Source organism: Hyperoodon ampullatus (assembly GCF_949752795.1).
Source record: "Hyperoodon ampullatus genome assembly, chromosome: 11".
NCBI lineage: Eukaryota > Metazoa > Chordata > Mammalia > Artiodactyla > Ziphiidae > Hyperoodon > Hyperoodon ampullatus.
Window position 1 is genome coordinate 62,346,240 of NC_136924.1, and position 21,671 is coordinate 62,367,910.

The 21,671-nt window shown below is 39.8% G+C and overlaps 1 protein-coding gene across 1 annotated transcript in view; it reads right to left on the bottom strand.

Annotated features, from left to right (window-relative positions):
- Positions 1 to 3,233: 3,233 nt before the first annotated feature.
- The window catches only part of LRIG3 (leucine rich repeats and immunoglobulin like domains 3), a gene marked incomplete at its 5' end in the record, with an annotated part of 46,580 nt that continues 28,142 nt past the window's right edge, over positions 3,234 to 21,671 (bottom strand). The window contains 14 exons of the mRNA XM_079715418.1: positions 3,234 to 3,770; positions 5,026 to 5,301; positions 5,392 to 5,535; positions 7,391 to 7,549; positions 8,331 to 8,783; positions 9,765 to 10,046; positions 11,852 to 12,172; positions 14,254 to 14,417; positions 14,935 to 15,006; positions 17,425 to 17,496; positions 18,731 to 18,811; positions 19,761 to 19,904; positions 20,311 to 20,454; positions 20,765 to 20,908. Coding sequence (XP_079571544.1) covers positions 3,526 to 3,770; positions 5,026 to 5,301; positions 5,392 to 5,535; positions 7,391 to 7,549; positions 8,331 to 8,783; positions 9,765 to 10,046; positions 11,852 to 12,172; positions 14,254 to 14,417; positions 14,935 to 15,006; positions 17,425 to 17,496; positions 18,731 to 18,811; positions 19,761 to 19,904; positions 20,311 to 20,454; positions 20,765 to 20,908 — 2,701 coding nt within the window. The 3' untranslated portion in view covers positions 3,234 to 3,525. The remainder of the gene's footprint in view (positions 3,771 to 5,025; positions 5,302 to 5,391; positions 5,536 to 7,390; positions 7,550 to 8,330; positions 8,784 to 9,764; positions 10,047 to 11,851; positions 12,173 to 14,253; positions 14,418 to 14,934; positions 15,007 to 17,424; positions 17,497 to 18,730; positions 18,812 to 19,760; positions 19,905 to 20,310; positions 20,455 to 20,764; positions 20,909 to 21,671) is intronic.

Consider the following 21,671-nt stretch of genomic DNA (forward strand, 5'->3'; position numbering starts at 1 on the left):
TCAGTGGGGGAAAAGAGCCATATGCAGAGATATCACAATAACCACCAAAACAATGACAGTACTCTCAATGTATTGTCAAACAATGAAGGCACTAGGTGTTATATTCAAACATGATTTAAGAAAAAAGTTAAACTTGTTCTTTAAAGGCCAAATCAACCATGAAACCCAATAAAGACAGAAGAAAAAAATAGTTGTAGAAGAAATCCAAGAATGAAATTGTAACAGTCGTGAATTGCTTTGCCTTATGCTTTGAAATGTATTCTTAAAAATTCTTTAATTAAAAAAATAATTCTAATAAAAAGCTACAGGTGAATAGTAGATATAATTTCTGTGTTCATAGGTATCAATCATTGTATGGGAGGATATGGAATTCAGGATATAGAATTCAGATCCTTGATACTAAACAGAATACAAATGGGAAAAGAACTTGAAATTTTTGCAATGGTAAGAATGTATTCGATAAACTGTATATCTTTCAATCTATAATAGACTTTTATGTATGTTTCATTTTGATTGTATGCCTCAGGTAAAATCAAACATCTTTATTAAAAGACACCCTACCAGTATCAGATTTCTCAAAACAAAACCCAAAAACCAAATGGCCCCAAATATTGGGATAATTCAGTATAAATATTGTGGGCAAATCCTCTTCTCTTTTAAAAGAAAATACCTACTAAAGTACCTCTGAGCCATTTTAGGTCAAATCTGCAACCTCTCGAGACTGTTCAGTACTCTCTATACGTTAGTTTAAGAAATGCCCCACAGAAATGATAAATTCCGGTAATGGGATATTTCTGGAATATTGAAGCTATTCAATTCATGAAGAAACCGTACCCCTCTTTGAAGACTTTAATAGCTTCTTTGGCAGGACATTGTGTTTTTCAATGTGTTAAAAGAATGCTGTCTTAAAAAATAGTGAGTTCTAAATTATCCCATTACACAATTCCAATCACTGCAGATTCCAAGAGCAGGAGAGACAGAGCAGGCATTTTGCAATGACAGTTGGTTCTCATTCTCTTTGAAAAATACCAGGGTAGCACATCTATTGTAATATTGGTTATAAAGTACTCCCTATCACATTAAATCAAGAGGACTAAACTCCTCAAGTGTGTACAAATACCAAATCATCCCTTCTTTTTTCTATCAAGTTTTTAAAATGGTAACTACCATTGGCTTTATTCTGAGAAATAACTTCCGGTTTCTTTCTTTTTTTGGTTTTCTTTCTTTCTTGGTTATTTTCTAACTGAAAATAAATGGTGATGTTTCACAGAAATTTAATTTTCATAAAATGTTGCCTACCACAATTAAGGAATATTTATTCCCCAATATCTTAAAAAAACAGATAAGATTAAACTATTCCATCATTTAGTGTCAATAGTGGAACTGAGAGAAAATATACAAAAGTTGTGTGAACATCTATTAAGATACACTGTAAAAGAATAGTCTTGTACCAGAAAGCACAGAAAGATCAAACTGAAAATTGTAAGCATTCCTTCTCATAAATAAGCCAAGTGATTTGATATTTATCTACATTTTTAATTAAGTCTATGTTATTTTAGGATATTTTAACCTACTAGATTCACTTTGTTAATTCAATATGGAGTCTCAAAATTATAGATATTCTTTTCCTGCAAATGTCAAAGGGAAATTAAGCTCCCGCTGTTTCTCCAGACAGCTAAGATTATATGTCATCCATAAGTTTCAGCACACAAGAAGAGTAAAACAAAAATCATGTTAATGTAGAGTGAATCTAACTTTTGAATTTCAGGTGTTAATGATTTAAACCTTTGTGCTTAAGTCCGGAAAAATTAAATCCTTTAAAAGAAGTTCATAATCCTTGCATAGACCCCTTATCAATGCCTGGATCACATCTGGCAATAATGAAGACAAATTAACACGATTTGGAAGATCTAGCAATATGATAAAGCCAAACCATACAAAATCACTTCTCTGCTCTTAGTCACTGGTGGTCCAAGGAAGGATCAACTTCCTGTCTTGGATTCTGGTGTCTAAATTAAAGGAGGAAAATCTTACTGCAATCTGGGTTCCAGGCTTCTGGCTCACAAACAACAAAGCTCTAAACTCACTAAATAGGAAAACTTTACTTCCAACATACCCTCTGAGAAGAATCTGCTTTTCTAATACATGCTTTTAATTTAGTTCAAAGAACTGACAATGACATAAATTCACACCTTCAACAGGTTAGTAGATTTTAAAGTTTAATGTACTATATTAACTTCTTCAGTGCTAATAAGGGAAAAAAAAGTTTCACCATCTGAATTATTAAACTTAATATTTGTTTCATTCAATTACTTCAAACTATGTCACTTAATTTTGGAAATGACTATATTCTTTTTTGTATGTGTATATAGGCCAGTCATGTAATGATATTTTCACCTAAATACTGCTTAAAACAAGTATTTTAAATAATTGTATATGTTTAAGTAACAGATTTGATACTCAGTTTTTAACAAGTAGAGTTGTGGTGACCAAATTAGGAAAATATTTTAATTCTTCAAGAATATTGCAGAATAGCTTAAGAGTACCTTTTCTGTAAGAACTGTTCATTCAGCAGAAAACCAAGCACAGCAAAGAATTCCACCAGCATCCCATTATAACCTGGAACAGAAGATGAACACCACATCTGCTCTAGACATTTTAACTATAGAAATGCGAAATAAACCGCTCTTGTTATAATTAAAGTGATGGTGGATGTGAAACTATTTGGAAAAGCACAAAGCATTAGACGACATAAAGCATTATTATAATTAAGGAAACGTGGCGTGAGCAGTGATTTCAGCAATGGTGGTTGTACTACCGTACACCGGACTACAACAACACATCTTTTCATTTGTAGAGTTAGAAATAAATTAATGTACCTCAGATCTCTGTAGCTCCCTCTCATTTACAATGTGCTTTCACATACACTAATCTGGTTTGAGTCTATATTACAACCACCCTGGGAGGTACGAAGAATGATCATTTGCTCATATTTTAACGTGCTGAATGTAATTTTCACCAACGTGAGACATGATAATATGAAATCATTAAGCCTAAAGTGTGTTGAAAACAATAAAGATTGTTATTGTATAGATGGGGCTTGGGATCAAAATGACACATTTATTAAATGTAATGTGCAAAATAAAATGAAGTGACCTCTATTCAAAAAACGTACAAGACAGTTATTGTTTAAAATGCTTTAGTACTCATTTTCAATAAAAAGGAATCTGGCATTATAAAAATACATAAAATAGTCATGGATTTATACCATTAATTTACATAAGATATTTTCTGCATAAAGCGAAGTTATAAAATAGTAAAATAGTTTTAAAAGGTATTCTTATATGAAAGTTACTCCCAGTATAAAATTTTTATAACTTTTTGTAATTTTGGTCCGTCGGTATAAATAAGACATTTTATCCTCTTAAAATTCATAGCTCCACCTAAAAACATAGGATTCTCTCTCTTTTAAATAAAAGTCCACTTGAGGTAGTATGTTAGAACTCTTCCTTGGTCTCATTCAGTCTATGTGTCCAAGTCATAAGACTGAAAATTTGAAGTCCTGTGGTTTTCTAAGGTCTGTTTATAGGTACATGCGTGATTTTCTTGCTGAAAATCTGTCCTTTCTTTCCCATCTTCCTCTGACTCACAGTCCAAGTTCGGGGAAGAACAAGCTTTCAAGTGAAAGGTTCTTGGCTGACAATCTGATGACTGTCCAGAGCTTGAAAAGGCATCCAAGTGAGGTCTTCTCAGAGGCTTTCCAAATGTTCCTGAAAGAAAGAATCCCCTTGAGCACGTGGGGCCTTTTGGAGCAATCAGCAAAATGCATTTCAAATGAAGGAGCATCTGCTCCCATGAATGTGAATACCCCACGGACGTTCTACAAGTCCACATTATGGGACTCAGGTGTATGGTTGTATATCTATGCTATGGAGAAAGACCTTACAGAATGGACCTGAGGGCACGTGTGCCCCTCTTACACACACATCCACTGAATACAAGCAGCCCTTCTTTACCACATCTCAGGACTTATAGTAACGTTCATCATTGAGCAATGAAGTTCCCCAACAGAAGTTCTCCTGAGTCCTAGCTGTATTAATTGAGAGCCCCCAATTCTCCACAAAGCGCATTTGGATAGTAACGTACAACTGTTCCTGAGTATAGTACATTTCTCTCAAAACAACCCGTATGTCTTGCCCTTTCTTTCTTAGTAGCAAATTATTATTCCATTGACTCAAATTATTGCCTCAGTCATGTAAAAGATATTATTTTCATTTTTTCAAAAAGGAATATGAATAATTATACCATGACAGAACATGAAATTTCTTAAAGCTGGGTAAAACATTTTAAAATTCTATTAAAAAAAAAAGTTGTGGTTCATTTTTCCATATTTCCATGCAGTGAAAAGATGATCTCAGTTCTTCCATCTCATCGTCCCCATGCACTAGACTAAAAAATCCACAAATGAACCTCAGCGCCAGCCAGTGTCCACCAGCACTACCGACGGCTTTAGGGCTCTGACAGCCTCCTTCGCAGGAAGTAGTCCAGCTTGGCTGACGAGCAGCTGCTGCCAGGTAGGACGCCGTCTGCCCTTTGACTGTGAGTTCAGTTATAAACCACCAGACATCCCAAACCACAGTCATGCTGTGCACACAACTCCACCCCAAAGGCTGTTGTAGCCCAAAACCACTTTTTCCACATGACTGACAAACTGTACTCCTCAGTCACTTCCAAAACTCTTGTCTTCTAGATGATGCCACACACAGAGCTGCCCAGAAAGTTCCTAAGGCTTAGCGCTGGAGTAAATACATAATCAAGTAAAATCCCCACATCTGCCTTTGCTTTTATAAACAAAGATTCAAATACAATGTCACGACAGCATCATTAAAAAGAAAAACAAACAAAAAAAAACAACACCAAAAACTATATTTCACCAGTCTGGCATTCAAAGCTCTCATGGCTCTCCCGCATGCAACTTGGAATGTGGGTCCTGAGTCAAGGTGTCTAATAATTTAATAAACTTACCCATGAAAGATTTACTCAAAGTAACTGATGCTGGCTCTGGACTTGGACTAAAATCTGCCAAAGACTTGTTCAGACATAAGTTGCTCATTCCAGGTCCTTCGTGTTGAGAGTAAGAAGAGCTGAGTAACTTCCTCACATGGGAAGGCCATCCTGTATCACTGACACTCTGCTCGCAGGATTCTTCTGAAGGATGAGGACACGGGTAGCCCTCCTTCTTCTTTATGTAACTGGGCTCAAAGTGTTCCATTAAGGCTGTTCTTGGGTCAGGACCACAACCTTTTAAATTTGGGGACAATATCAGGAGACAGAGTTAACGCTTCTGGAGGTCTCTCCAGGAAACGGAACTCAGATAAGAAAACCACATACCTGTATGATAGGCTTCAAAAGGATCTGAGCCATACACGCTCCCCTTCAAATACACAGGGCCTGAGGGTCCCAGAAAGGGACAAAGGAACGGGTCTGTGGCAGCTTCCACATCGGCTTCACTGCTGTTGTCAATGTGGTATGTCCCTTTAAAAACCACATCTTAGTCACTGAATCAATTTTGTTCAAGTATCATTCAACAGTCTCTCTCCACTTCTGACAGTTTCCATATTTATAGATGAAAAGTTTAGATAGACTATTATACAAAGGAAACACTGCAGAAATTTATGGTACAGTTTTTTCAAAATTTATTGATGCCTACGGATTAGTAACTGAGTAAATGTGTGATATCTTACTAAAGGAGGACTTGATTAACCATTGAACTGGAGCTAACTTCATTGCTGGCCCCACCTAGTTTCCAAGAGACACTGATCTGTGTATGGACACTGCAGCTGAAGCAGCCATGGTCTGAACCACATGATGCCGCCAGCAGTGCCTGCTTCCTCCAGAAAGTCACTGATGACCAGGATAAGGCATTGGCATTTAACCAATGACCGCTTAATGGCCAGATCAAAGATGAGCCCGGCCAAACAAACAAACAAACAAACAAAAAAACGTATCCATGAGTATCTGAGCTAAATGACCCAGAAATGATATGCTGGTTAGTAGCAGACACAGCAGCTGAAGGACAAGAGACATCATGAGGGTGAGAGATGCCACGATGGACCATGTGCCTGGGCAGTCAGAGGGTGGGTGGTGGTCTCAGCGAGAAGCAAGTGTGCAGAATGTGACTCAGTAATGCTAGTGGCCTCTAGGGCTGCTCTGAGGGGGGACCAATCTCCAGCCCCAGCATCCAGGCGACATGGCACTACTGTGCTCTTCTGTCCCTTTAGACTTTTGTAAGCATCTTTTCAGTAAACCCTGCTCCAGCTGAATGAGCTTGGGCCTCTGATCTTTGCAGCCAAATGAGTCTAACAGGGACTACAGCTTTTTTTTTTGCAGTGCGTGGGCCTCTCACTGCTGTGGCCTCTCCCATTGCGGAGCACAGGCTCCGGACACACAGGCTCAGCGGCCATGGCTCACGGGCCTAGCCGCTCGGTGGCATGTGGGATCTTCCCAGACCGGGGCACGAACCCGCGTCCCCCGCGTTGGCAGGTGGACTCTCAACCACTGCGCCACCAGGGAAGCCCAGGACTACAGCTTTTTTGCTCAGATCTTCTCCCTCCATACCCTCTATCACTGCCTTGCCAAGCACTTTGTAATTATTTGTGGAATTTTTTGTCTCACCACTGACTAAACTGTGAAACTGAAAACAAATATTCTTCCCTCCCAACTACGGAGTCCATCACAGAGCAGACATTCAATCAACACTTGTGGGAAAAGATGGTAAGATGTTTGAGAATAGTGTCACTAGCTGCTAGTTACTGAGCCCTTAATATGTGTCATTTTCCGTTATCATTGTATTTAATGCTCACAACAACTTAATATTGTTAAGTTGGGAAGGAATATAGCTGCCCAAGGTTACACAGGGAGCGTCAGAAGTGGGTTTTGAACCAAGCTGATGCCCTTGTATTACGCTGCCTCCTTATTATTCTTTAAACAATACAGTTCTTAAAGTGAGAGTCAGTATTAGATGTCTCTAACAGAATGCTTTTAAATCCTTTGACTTTTTTTTAAGACCACACATGAAACCAGTTAATGTCATTTAAGTAAGAAGAACACTCAGGGCCAAAGAACATTTACAACGTAAAGGAAGTATTACATCGCCTGGAGGAATTAAATTTTATTTAACCTACTTGTCTTCTGTTGTTGCTAGAAACAAAGATTCTTCTAGTATTTAAGAGAAGGGCATAACTATTTAATTTCAGCTTTGCTAGTGATTTTGGGCCAGGGCCCTCCATATATGGGGGTATCAATTTCTTGTGAAAATTAATATTATATTTGAACTTTCCATTGGGTTATTTCAAAACAACTACAGCCCACGTTCATTTTAAGCACGTACCATTACTGCCGTGTTGTGGTAAGAAAAATCCACCTCCTGAAGAAGTGACGAACTGGTGGTGGCTTCCACTTTCTGAGGAGACGTACCCATCCTGTCTGTCAGCTAATGTTCCCTGAGATGACAAATAACTCGGGGTGTCAGCCGGCAAGTTGGTCTCATCTGGAATCAAACAACAGCATTCCATTAACCAAGAATGATCGTAAACGCCACACGGGCTTCCCTGATGAACGGTACATTCCGTTTGGTTTTTGGTTCAAATCAAATCAATCGACTCTTGCAAAACCATCTTGATGTAAGGCAAACCAGGGCTCTGCTGCTCTGGGGTGCCTGAGCTGACTTTCTACTTTATGGCCTGTGGGATATTCCTCCCAAATTTCAAAAACAACAAATGCTGACAAAAGTAAAGGTAATTTTCATGAGAGCATATCTAAGGTTTTGAATTAAGCTTGATTTCTGCCATATTCCCAACTTAATATTATTCACTGATGTAGGAGTTTTGCACATATAAGTCAAAGCCCCTCTCCCCCCAATAACTAGAATCTTCCCTAGATGCCTGTACACACACATGCACAAATGCTCACACATGACAAAACGAAAAACGACGGCAGGGTGTAAGCCTCATGACTGAAGGGCTGTTCCTGGTCCTCCATCACCAGCTTGTGACAGGGTCAGACTGGTTTATGCTGTGATTTGGATCGTCTCTCATAGCCAACAGGATACTCTGATGAGGTTTTGACAGAAAGCACTCATCTTTAACCATCAGCTTTACTCTGGGCCAGGGTGTTATTTTTAGCTAACCGTAGTTCTGCAGCTTGAAACAAATGAGTCACCCTTGTGACACGGCCTGAGACTGTGAGACACACACTCAGAAGGAAATCACGGCGGGGCCATAAGCACACACACGACTCCTGCACCCTGTGCCAGGCTTCTGTTGACACACCTGTGTTGGTGATGCTGCAATCTTCGTTCCTCCGCCGTGTGTGGTATATGATGACCACCCACACGAGCGACGTGCCCACCACACAGCAAACCACCGCAATGATCACGATGCCCACGGTGGCCCATCCATCATCGTCCAGTGATGAGGCGGTCATCTGAGGGGAGTCGCAGGTGGGGGTGGGGATCACGCTGAGGCGCACGTGGCCTCTCTCGGTGCCCAGGGTATTAGACATTTCACATGTGTACTTCCCGGCGTCCCTGACATCAGAGTCCACAATGATTAGCAGCTGGTTGCCTGCTGCAAAAAAGTGCCTTTCAGTGACCACCAAAGGGCTGTCATCCTTGGTCCAGTTCAATCTGGGAGGAGGGCTCCCTCCCGCAATGCACTGCAGGACGGCCGTTTCCCCCTTGGTTACAGTTCGATCTAACAGGGGCCGCAAAAATGATGGCGTCTCTGAAATGACAAGTTATATTTTAATCTCCGACATGAAATTAGGGTTCACACAGCATGAGACCTCGTGCTTAAATTTATTCAGATGGGAGCTGAAAACTGTATTCTCCCACAACCTCATGCCCATGCTTCTTTAAGACCCTAAACATGTATACAGCATCTGGGATTTCATTTCATCATTTGGCTGTCATTTACTTATAACATCAGTTAAGGATAATATTTACTATTCCTTTCTCTCAGTCTGTCTCACTTTTGGCAAGGCTGGGGAATGGTGGAAATGGGGCAAAGCAAAACATTTTAGACATTTTTTAGAATTAGGAAATGTATAAAAATAATTTCAAGCACAACTGTGTGTTGATGGATGAAAAAAATCAGAATGTTCACATTTTTAAAGGGAAACTTCCTAGTGCTAGATATCCCAGCCTATGTTAAAATTCTGAAAGTAATTTACTTTTATTATTTGGTATTCATAGGTTACTCTGATTTACTCTTTCAAAGATACACAAATGATTAACATGCTCACATTTTTAAAAAGCATCTGTTTAGGTAAATGATAAAAGATGAACTCAGATTTCCACAGCGGTTATGGCAGGCTGAGAAAAAAGTTAGGGCCCTTTCAATTTGTTTATACACTTATTTTCTTATATTCTTTATATTGTTAAGATTTCTGGTAGACTGCATGATGGAAACAGCAGAGAAAGGTGACTCCTGCAAAAGGGAAAGCATCAAAGCATTTACTTTTCCCCCTCCTCACATGGGAGGGAGCAGATTCATTTCACTGGCCACAGGCCTGAAGGGGTAATACACTCACGACTTCAAAGCTTCTGAGAAGCCATTGTCCCCTCCAGGAAAGGGCAGTGTCCTATGGATCATCTCTCACCCTCTCAACTTCAGACACAACTTCTCACAGCTTCTTAGGGCCTTTGGGTGAGCTGGTATATTTAAGACTAATGTATATCACAAAATCTGAAAATATCCACTTACCGAGGACAGTCAGAGTTGCATTTGCAGAAATGCTTCCTGCACTGTTTTGAGCGGTGCAGCTATACACCCCAATGTCCTCTATCTTCACGTCCACGATAAAGAACACGTCATCCTCGGGCATTACATGCATGCGTCTCTCCCTCGCGGCCGGGAAGTCTGTGCCCCCGTCCTTTTGCCAGGCTATCTGTGGGGCCGGGTGTCCCAGGGCAGCGCACTCCAAGCGTGCCATGGCCCCTGCGCGGATGGTGAGGTCCATGGGGGTTTTGGTGAACGAAGGAAGCACTGAAATCAGAGACACAACATGGGCAATTAGCATTCTGGAGTCTGAGAGGTTCATTTTCATTCCCTTTTTTTTTTTTTTTTTTTTTTGATACTTATGAATGTCCCTGACATAGTAAGGCAGGGGTTATTTCCAACCGCAAGATGAGATGGAGTGATTAAGGTATTCCCTCAAGGTTACACAGGTACAGAAATGATGGAGTCAGGATGAAACAGGTCACCTGAGCTTCAGACTGATGGTTTTTCTGCTATTTTCCAGTCGCTTTTTAGTTTCCTCAATAATTATCTGTGAGACTTTAGGCAAATCAGTTTATCTCTTTGTTACCCTGACCACACCATCTTTTTTTTTTTTTTAAGTCCCTCCTGGCTCTAACATTCTATGACTTTAGACGTGTTTTGTCCCACAATTTTTTGTTCTATGTGTCAGGCCTCAGCAACCATTTATTGAATGAATGCATTAATGAATCATATTTTCTACCATGAAAGATACAAACAATTAAATGATAAACTGTAAAACTGTCTACCTGCCACACAAAGCACAGGATGAGATACTTTTATGAACAGCAGCTAACACTTATTGCATTTACTGAGCACTTACTCTATTCTAGGCATTCTGCTAAGTTCTTTACACAAATTATTTTATTTAACAATTATCATACCTCTATAAGGTAGGTACTATTACTCCTAACTGAAAGATGTGGAAAAGGAGGCACAGAGAGGTTAGGTAACTTGCTGAGAGTTCCACAGCTGTAAGCAGGAGTGGCAGGCTTCAAACCCAGATCTCTGAGCTAAGGGTGGTGTGCTTTCTGTTGGTGGGAATGTAAATTGGTGCAGCCACTATGGAAAACAGTATGGAAGTTTCCCCCAAAAATTAAAAATAGAGCTACCATATGACCCAGCAATTCCACTCCTGGGCATATATCTGGAAAAGATGAAAACTCTAATTCAAAAAGATATATGCACCCCAATGTTCATAGCAGCACTATTTACAATAGCCAAGACATGGAAGCAACCTAAGTGCCCATCAATAGACAACTGGTTTAAGAAGATGTGGTACATATATACAATGGAATATTTACTCTGCCATAGAAAAGAATGAAATATTACCATTTGCAGCAACATGGGTGGACCTAGAGAATTTCATACTAAGTGAAGTCAGACAGAGAAAGACAAATATTATCACTTATATCTGGCATCTAAAAAATAAACTAATATATACATAAAAAACAAACAGACTCACAGACACAGAAAACAAACTTACAGTTACCAAAGGGGAAAGGGAGAGAGGGAGAGATAAACTAGGAGTATGGGATCAACAGATACAAACTATTTTACATAAAATAGATAAGCAACAAGAATTTACTGTTTAACACAGGGAACTATATTCAATATCTTGTAATAACCTATAATGGAAAATTATCTGAAAAATTTACATGTAACTGAACCACTTTGCTGTACACCTGAAACTAACACAGTATTGTTAAGTCAACTATACTTCATTTAAAAAAAAAGGTGATATCCTTTAACTCCATACTTCATGGCTTCCCACATCAGACCAGTACATTGTGAACTCTCAGAGAGCAAAAAGTGTCTGGTTCATCTTGGTTACCCACCATGCTAAGTATGGGGTCTTCAACACAAAAACTGCTTGCTTAACCAAGACTATTAATCTTGTGGAGTGAGAAGGCTTAGGTGGAGAACTGTAAGAGCAGAAGATAGGGTTAGCAGTAAGAAAAAGAGAGGAAACCAGGTGCTTTCTGTTGCTAAAACATATCTTTAAACGCAAAAGGAAAAGTCAGATCACATACTATTTACTGTGAGCTTGGCTTTGACAGAGTAGGATGACCCGAAGTGATTGGAGATGACACACTGGTATTTCCCTTCACTGGTAAATTCCACACTGCGGAGCCGAAGAATGGTGGTGTACTCCATCACTTCCCCACCCTGGGCCCGGAGGTGTGCATAATTTTCCATTTCAGCATCATGCAGTAGTTCATTGTCTTTTTTCCAAGCAAAAGTCATTGGGGAATCACTGCTGCTGGCAGCTGAGCAGATAAAACTCAAATTGGAACCTTTTATTGCCGACTGTGTTTCTGGCTGAACTGTGATCTGGGGTTTAGGAAAATCATCTGTTCAAAATGGAGAGGAGGAAACAAAACAGTTTTAAGCTTGAGTCCAAATGCCACTCAGATCTGAACACCAAGAAACTCAAAACAAACAGTGGTTTAGGTTTTTACCCTCTGTGTATGTTTCACAGATGGACCAGCAGTCCCAGTGTTGAAAATAACAGACTGGGAGAGAGTTTATAAAGTAATTCATTCATTTCAACTCGAGACTGAGCCCTATTTATCCATCAATAACTGGGAGGAGACTGATATTTTGGAATACAGTTTATTGCAGACCTCTTGTGCTTTTTTTTTTTTTTTTTTTTAACATAAATACAAGAAGAAATCGGTTAAGACACTTCCAGGCTCATGGATCATCTTTAAATGCTACTATTAGGAACTGCATTTTCCCCCCATATTCTTCATAAATAAGCGGAAAAATTAAGAAATCAACCATCAGTAATGATAATCAATACCACTAAAGACAGCAAATTAACACCCCACTTACCAAAAATAGAACTCATTAAAAAGACCAGTCATTTTTAGGTAGAGCAGGAAAAAACAATCCTGTAGTGAAAGGAAAAGCATTTCTCAAGCTCCCTGTGAGCCCCCGGCTCCAGCCTGGAGTTTAGAGTGGACAGTCCATCAGGTCGCTGTGCCACACTGTCAGAGCTACATTATAATTACAGCTAAGCAACTCTTTCATTCCAAACAGTTATTTTTAGTTCTCTGTTACTTTTTGGAAAAGTTACCTTTTTGAACTTCAGTTTCTCAGAGATGGTCTAAACCCAGAAGGAAGCATCTTAAAGCAGCCAAAATGTATTATTTGGGTGCTCTGGAAAAAATAACGTGTGTGTGTGTTTATGAATGGGGTATGGGGGACCCTCTGACAACTGCAATGCAGGTAATTTCCAATGCCACGCCTGCATGCTGTAATCAAGATAGTTTCTTCTTCTGTGTGATTATTCTAAAATTCTCATCTGGTAAAAAATCTATGGGTACTATATAGATATGAGTGTGTGTGTGTGTGTGTGTGTGTGTGTGTCTCAAAGTAATAGAGAGTTCAAATCTCAAAGACTACAGAACTGAGAAATCAAGACCATGGAAAAGGAATAGCTCAGGCCCTTACAGATGAATGCCAAATGCTTATTTAGATCCAAAAGCTACATCAGATGTTTTATTTCCAGAAACTGTTGGCACCACTTAATGCTACAACCTAAAAAAAATATGGTTTTCTTGTACTTAGCTAAACAATCATAGGCAAAGCAGTTTTAAATAAAATTTTAAAGGCCAATGTAGAATTAGATTCTGCAGTATCTTAACACACATACTAAAATTCAAACAAATTTTGATTTCATGTTCTGTACGCACATTTAGTTTTACAAAGGTCTCCATGGCAGCAAATAGTAAACAGCAGTGTAGTGCAGCAGACGGAAGACGGCACCAGAGAGATGAAAACTTGGGTTATTGATCCAGATCTGCTAACTAGCTATCTGAAGATGGGTAAGCAAATTTCTAATGCTGAGATGCTTAGATGCTAAGACAATGGACCTTAAATTTATTTACAATAAACTCAAACTTTCTGTTACTTGTAATGTTTTACCCACTAATAGTAAAATTTTTAGCAGACTATAAATCACTAGCTAATAATTTTCTCTTTCTACTCACCAGAAACAGCATCTGCACAGGATTTAAGTCAGTCTCTTCACTGAGCTCACAAGAGCCTCTCAACAACCCCTGGAACTGGGGAGAGCAGAGAGCAGCACTCCCATTTCATAGATGCGAAGACTGAGATTTAGGGAATCACAGTTAAGTAGAAGGGCTGTGACTATCCTTCAGTTCTCCCAAGATCCAACATCATTCTCTTTCTACCAAACCACTCTGATGCCAATTTTATAAATTATAGAAAAAATTATAGAAAAAATTTTTCTTTCCATCAGTAAAACTGTGATCATCAGCAAGCTACAGATCCATTCTCATCTACCTCAGCAGAAATAAGAGCTTTATTAAGGGAACATAAATTTATTGAAGTCCATTATTTGGACAAATGGGAGAAAAAAAAAAGAAGAATGAATAAAAAAGTCAAAGGCCATAGTTCCACTCACCACACACAAAGCCATCTGGGCTAACAGCAAAAATACTTCTTCCCTTCAGCAACTGAGGATGGGCACAACTGGCATTTACAAAGCTCTGAAAGTTGTTTTCCGCCACCCACTGTGGGAGCCATTTTAGTTGGCAATCGCACAAAAGGCTTGATGTATTTAAGTGCCTGAGGAGAGTAATTACATTCAATTTGTTTTGTATGAAATGCAGATTTCTACAAGTATAAACTAAACTCAAGTAAATATTAACAAAGCAATGAATGGGGAAACCAAATACACACATCCCATGGACTAAATATTCTATAGTCTATCTTAAACTGCAAGATATGGAACTAGCACTGTTTTTTTTTGTGTTGGTGGTGTTCTTACTGACCAGCAGAGACAGAAGTGCTGACACAATGAAAATACCTTACTACGGAAAATTGGTTACTATGATGAGGCACTGTACCGTATTGGGTCCCACAAATTTCAACCGCCAATTTGTAACAGAAAGAAAAAGTAACTCCTCTTTTCAACAAAGGGAACAAAAAACCAACTCCTCTTGCTTTCTGGTAACAAAAGTTAAGTGATGTGATGAATGTGCCAGACACTTTCTATAGATACATAATCCAGGATGATCCACCCCACGTCAGTTTCCCCCTCGATGCTTTATGTGAAACTCTTGGAAGGAAAAGAAAAGCTTACAGTTGCTGAAGTTTCTTCATTTGTGAGAATGCATTGCCTTGTAATGACATGATTGCGTTGTCACTCAGGTCTCTGAAAAAGCAACCAAATCAAATACATTCGAGGGAATTATGGTCACTATGTGCCTTCAGGCAAAGGGTGGGCCAACACTGCCCAAGCCATTCACCACAAAAATACTCTCTGTGCTGAGATGCACAAATGGGGGTGACTAGAACTCATTAGGAAGCTTGGATTCAAGAACAAGGATATCTGCATCAGAGGCAGGTTCTGTTACAGTGAGAGAGATTTCATACCACCACATACAGGTTTTTTGACTCTTAAGGGCCTAAGCTGTTCTGCCATGGTATTTTATTACACTTCTTATTATTCAAATTCGCAACCATCAGTAACTTTTAAATGCACAAATAAAATTCCTCAAAATTATGCTTTTAAAAAACCATCACGTATAGATACCTTCTATGATACGCAACCATGTTAAGTGATTTACGTTTACACATTATTACATTTAATCCTCACATCAACCCAAAAGCAGATGGTATAACTACCTTGGCTTGGCATGAAAGGGGCAGATAAGATTTGAACTCAATTATTTTCAATTTCCAAACCTATGCTCTCAGTCACTAGCCTATTCTGTCACACACAACTCACTCACGGGGAGACAGGTAGGTGTTCAGACAAGAGGTTCTCACTAAAACAAACAAATCAACAAACACTTCAGGCAGGACATTTATAAAATGAGAGAATATTCTGGGCTGGCTTTATTTTTAACTGGTGCTTATGAGCGCTCTGGATTAAAGTCCTCTCCACAGTGATTACTACTCTGTTTTCCTTTAAAAGGGTCAGAGTGGAGAAAAGGGATTTTGAATGAGACAAGTGGCAACAGAAGACAGAATCGAGGTCCCAAACGTGGGCAGAGAAAGAGGCTGAGAGAGTCATGAAGGTTTAGGAAACTGAAGCAGAGGCTAATGCTCCATGGATCCACTAACTCCACTTTCCCAGAAATGGAATGGGTCAGATGACAAACCCTTTTGGCTAGCTTCCCTCTGAAAATAATGTGTTTCAGTAAGCCCAGCCATACTGGCCCGCCTTTCCAGATGACGCTTTGCAGAGTTGTCCCCTACAACCTGCCCTGCTACACTGTCGGCGTGGCTGGCGATCCAGAGCTCCCTGCAACCAACGGGTCATTGCGAAGAGGGCAAGATGGTGGTGCACAGATTAACAGCTAAACACACAGCACCAATGATGGTACCAAGCAAACGTGTATTTTACATGATAACTTCTTTTGTCTGGGTTAACAGATAATACAACTTTTGGCTATAAGCATTCCTTAATAGTCAGGGTGGACACACTTGATGCTGCTTCAGACTCCCACTGAACACATATACGTGCACCCATGGTTATCAGAAGCTGGTTGGCTCTGTGCTCATGCAGGCTTTGACTCCTATCAAAGCTGGTTAGCTTGTGCTCCTCGTGCCTGAAACTATTCGAGTGCCTAAGTGTCATTTCAGAAACGTGTGCCAGGGGTTACTGGGGGCAGAAGATGTGAAGGCAAGAGCTGCTATGACAGCAGGGGCTGCCCTGGTTGGAGCCCTGCTTCGGCCAGCTGCTAACTTACAGGTTAGTTGCAAAAGAGAGTGAGAAAAAGAATACAGGAGGAAAAACAGGTTGTATGCTTTATAATTAAACAACAGTAACGATAAACAAAATTCTCAAAGTAGTGTTAAAACTCTCCTGTCCCTCTCCAGGCCTGGAGGGATCGTCTTTTTTGAGCGTCAAGATGTGCATTGCCTTCTTAACTGTCCGATGGAATCAATGAACCCTCAGAGCCACTACATCTGAACTTAAAAATTAAGATAATAATAGCTATTAAATAGTTTTCTCGTGAGGATTAAATGAGAAAATATAAATAAATACCTAGCATGATGCCTGATGTGCAGTGGGTGTGTGATAAATGGTAGTTTTTTAAAAAATTAAATATACCACTGCTTGAGAGAAATAACTAAGAGAAAACCCAAAAGTGATGTATAGCAATGCTCTTAAAGGCAAAAGAAATACACACCTGTACACTTATACTTTCATATAGATATACAGATAAGTAGGTAGGTAGGTAGACAAAGGACGGATAGATGTGTTTTTTTTTTTTTTTTTTTTTTTTTTTTTTTTTTTGCGGTATACGGGCCTCCCACTGTCGTGGCCTCCCCCGCTGCGGAGCACAGGCTCCGGACGTGCAGGCCCAGCGGCCATGGCTCACGGGTCCAGCCGCTGAGCGGCATGTGGGATCCTCCCGGACCGGGGCACGAACCCGCGTCTCCTGCATCGGCAGGCAGACTCTCAACCACTGCGCCACCAGGGAAGCCCCTAGATGTGTATATTTTATTGTACTGAGAGGATACCAACAAAATTATGTATTAGTTTGTGTTACCTTTCATGACATATAAGTAGATAACCATTTCAGACTGCCTTTAGAGTAACTAAATTCCTGCTACTCACAGATGTTCTAATGCATCCAAACCAGTGAAGGCTTTTTTGGTAATGGATCGAATCCGGTTTCCCTGGAGTATCCTTAAAAAAAAAAAATTATAATGGAACAGTTAGTAAAAGCCATTTTGGAGTGCAACTCTCCTGAAAAGAATTGCTTTTTAAATCATTTGTGAATATTCTATTTTCTTCAATTAAACAAGATATCCTTAAAAAAATGTATCCGTTGGGGCTTCCCTGGTGGCACAGTGGTTGAGGGTCCGCCTGCCGATGCAGGGGACACGGGTTCGTGCCCCGGTCTGGGAAGATCCCACATGCTGTGGAGTGGCTGGGCCCTTGAGCCATGGCCGCTGAGCCTGCACGTCCTGAGCCTGTGCTCCACAACAGGAGAGGCTACAACAGTGAGAGGCCCGCATATCGCAAAAAAAAAAAAAATGTATCCGTGCCATCTATTTCAGTAATACGGTTCAGCATGGTTGCATTCCACAGAGAACCCAGCAAAAATAGGTATTCGAGAAGTTACTCTGACGGTTAAATCAAAGCAGTGATTTTTCAAAGAGGTAGAAACTTTATTCCAAGTAAAATGTCTCAGAACACTAATAAATAAAGCAGGTAATACTGGAGACTTTCTCCTTACCCACCCACCCCATGGATACCTTCATCACCCACAGAAGTTTAGGACTAAATGGAAGTCAATTTGAAGATTGCTTGCTTAAAACACAGAATTTAGCCATCTTCAAGGCCATTCTGTGACTAAATAGAAACTGTATTGCTTGGAACCCACTGCAGTGTTGTCATTGGTCACTGGATCACTTCATTTAAACATTCCTGTGAGGGAAGTGCAACACTGCACGTTTCAAAATGCTGAACTTGGGGCACTAACCTTTACACAGTAGTAATCCCAAGGGTCTAAGCACTCAAAACAACTTAAAATTCTTATCTGGATACTAAAGTCAGCTGCACTAACGTAAGTGTTGAGTAAAACCACTATACCCAAGGAAGAAAATCTAATCAATACACATCTTGTATAACAGTAGTCATTTGGGGAGATGACAAAGGGTAGCAACCAGATTAAGCACCTATTTTAAAACTTTTTAAAGATGTCAACTTGTGTGTGGAACTGAGCTCAATTAAGACAAAGTGTTTAGGGAGTTCCCTGGCGGTCCAGTGGTCAGGACTCGGCGTGGCCCCGGGGTTCAATCTCTGGTTGGGGAACTAAGATCCTGAAAGCTGTGCAGTGTAGCCAAAAAAAAAACCCCAAAACCCCAAAATGTTTAGGTCAAAAAGCAATGCTAATTATGAAGCAAATCATACTCACAGCCGCCTCAGTTTGTCAAGCCCAGAGAAGGCACCATTCATGTCCTCAATGGTCCAAGAAATTTCATTATTCTTCAGATCCCTGGTTCAAAAAAGGGAGAGTTACGGAAAGTGGTACGAGGTACTTAACAAAAGATACAGGCATTCTTGTTAGACATATGCTTAGAAAGCGAAGATCACCACCCAGGTGGCATGTGATTTGGAATAATTCCACATAACTCCCCGTATCATCTCTCTCTGCCCCTTTCAAAACAACAGAAAACTGTTTCTCTCCCTAACGTAGATCTTACCTCCTGCCCTCCTCCCTCAGCAGCATTTTATACTTTTGTCCGAGATGAGGAGAGGTGATTCCGGCCCTATTAACTCCTGTATCAAGATGACTAAATTCTGAAAGACTTGAATAGTCTGAAAAATACATTAAACTTTAAAACCACTGCTCCAACCACACAAGGAACAGCTCGCCAAAGCACACAGCATGTCTTTCACTCATGTAATGCTTCAAACAGTGAACACAGCAAAACTTTCTGGCAGTGCAAAAGTCAAAAGCCCATTGCACAACGTTAAAATTAACATTTGGAAGATTTTTCAAAGGCCATTTAATCCAACTCTCTCTTCTTTCTCTTGGGACCGAGATCAAGTTTGGATATAACTGGTCTGATAAACAGGCGTCTTCCTTTGCTGCACTTTGTATATCTTTTTTGCTCTGTGTAATTTTTAATCTGCATTTTTACGAAGAAAAATTAGTGGATTTAAAATTGTTTTCCTCTAGAGCAGTTACCAACTTCCTGGAGATCCTGAGAAGGCTGACTGTAATCACCAAACCAATCTGATCACTGTCCTTTTTAATCCCTTTAAGAAGCACACATGGATGAAATGGACCGATCTTAATCAAACTGATCTGGGAAAGATTAAGACACTACTTCTGAGGCTGTACACATTTCCTTCATAACAAAGGAAATGTGCTTGGAGAAAAGTGGGCACATTTAGGAACCAATTAGGTTCATGGAGGAAGAGCAAAATGTGTAACTTACAAAGTCTTTAAACTGGAAAGCCCCCGGAAGGCACAATCAGCAATGTAGCTGACTTTGTTATTCCCAATGTGCAGTGTATTTAGCAAGCTTAGGCCCAGGAAGCTTGAATCATCCAACCTTGATAAGTGATTGAAAGTTAAGTCCCTGTAAAGAAAAAAGGAACAAAAAAACAAACGATAGCTTTTATCTTCCAGTTCAATGCAATGATTTGTTTAAAAAAAAAACAGAAACAGGTAATATATATGGCCACAATTATCCTTATTTTAAAACTCTGCCTTCTTAATAATACTCAGGTAAACATTATTTCTAATCCCAGTAATTAAAAAAAAAATTCTCTTTGAGAATCACCACCATGGCTTTAGCCCATGTGCCACAGAATTGAAACAGCAGAGCTGGCTTCAACTTATCACAAAACTATGACTAGGTTGCCTGTGAAAAAAACTGTCACCTTGGAAACTTTGTTATGAAAATTTCACAGATCAGTGGTAAGAAGCTCATGCTCTGGCATGATTCCTGCTCTCAAACCTGAGGAGAATAAAAGGCAACTCACAGCTCACTGAGTTTCTGGCAGAACTCCCAGGCATCAGGGCTGATCCTGTTGATGGCATTTTGGCTGAGATGAAGTTCCTGCAGCATCAGCAAGCCGTAAAGCCAGCCTTTGGTAATCTCTGTTAGGTTGTTATGGTCCAGCTGCCTACATTTACAATAAGAATCAAAAGCAGGATCCCAAGTTCATTATCTAGACTCTTCAAAGGGGACATATTACAACCTATTACATATTCCTATTGTTATGAGATGTGTAGCTTTTGTTATACAAAGACATCAGCAGAAAATACTATGCTTATTAAATTCTCAGTCACATTACCTGAAACAAAACTTAATATTAAATTATAAGATTGTAAATGATGAGATTTTAACATAGGATTTCAAATAAAAGCTGCTGAATGCTCACTGAGCATTCCATGATCATACCACCTGAGTAGGAATTGATCACCCGCACTTACAAGATTTCCATGTTGCTCAGCCCCCAGAAAGCTCCATCCATAAGTTTTGTCACTCCATTTCTTTGCATTTTCAGAGACTTCAGAGCACCAAGCCCTTGGAACGTGAGCCCATCAACGTTTTTGATCTTGTTTCGGTTCAGTTCACTACATTGGATGTTATAGTTAAACAGTTAGCTTATATGACCAACTCTGGAAGCAGTAATAAAATGTGACATTACTGCAATATAGTTAAACCAGCCTGTGTTAAATTACACAGAATGTTTTAAATTTCTAAGCATTTTTATTGAGAAGAATTTTGATTTACTAGCAGTGAGTAAATTTCCTTCTGAAACATGTGATGTATTTTTGGGATAATCAAATACTGACACCAGACTGCACTTCAATTTCTAAACTGTTGTCCATTCAGTATAGAAGTAAACACATTAATATTGGTCTTTAAAGTATCCAGAATGGGAGTACTGAATATCACATTAAAACACAAGGTCTATTCAGGAGCAGGGCCATCAAGTTTATCCTGTTCAACTGCTTACAAAAGCTGATTCCTCTCTGTCACAATTTGTACTGTGTTTAATGCTTCCTCTTTAAGGCAGTCATTCTCAACCTTGGTTGCACCCTGGAATCACCTGGGGAGTTTTAAAAAATTACTGAAGCCTGGATCTTACCCCCAGAGGTTCCAATGTAATTGGTCTAGGGTGTGGCCTGGGCACTGGGATTTTTAAAAGCTCCCCAAGTATCTGTAATGTGCAGCCAAGGCTGAAAACCACTACACTGTAGGAGCCTGTTCACAGATTATTCCACCGTTATTAATGAGACAGTGCTTTACAGCTCCTTAAGCTATGAGGGGCCCTGCAGTCATTGGTACTGTTCTCAGGATCCACAGCTGTGGAGAGTCACCATGATGTCTTCA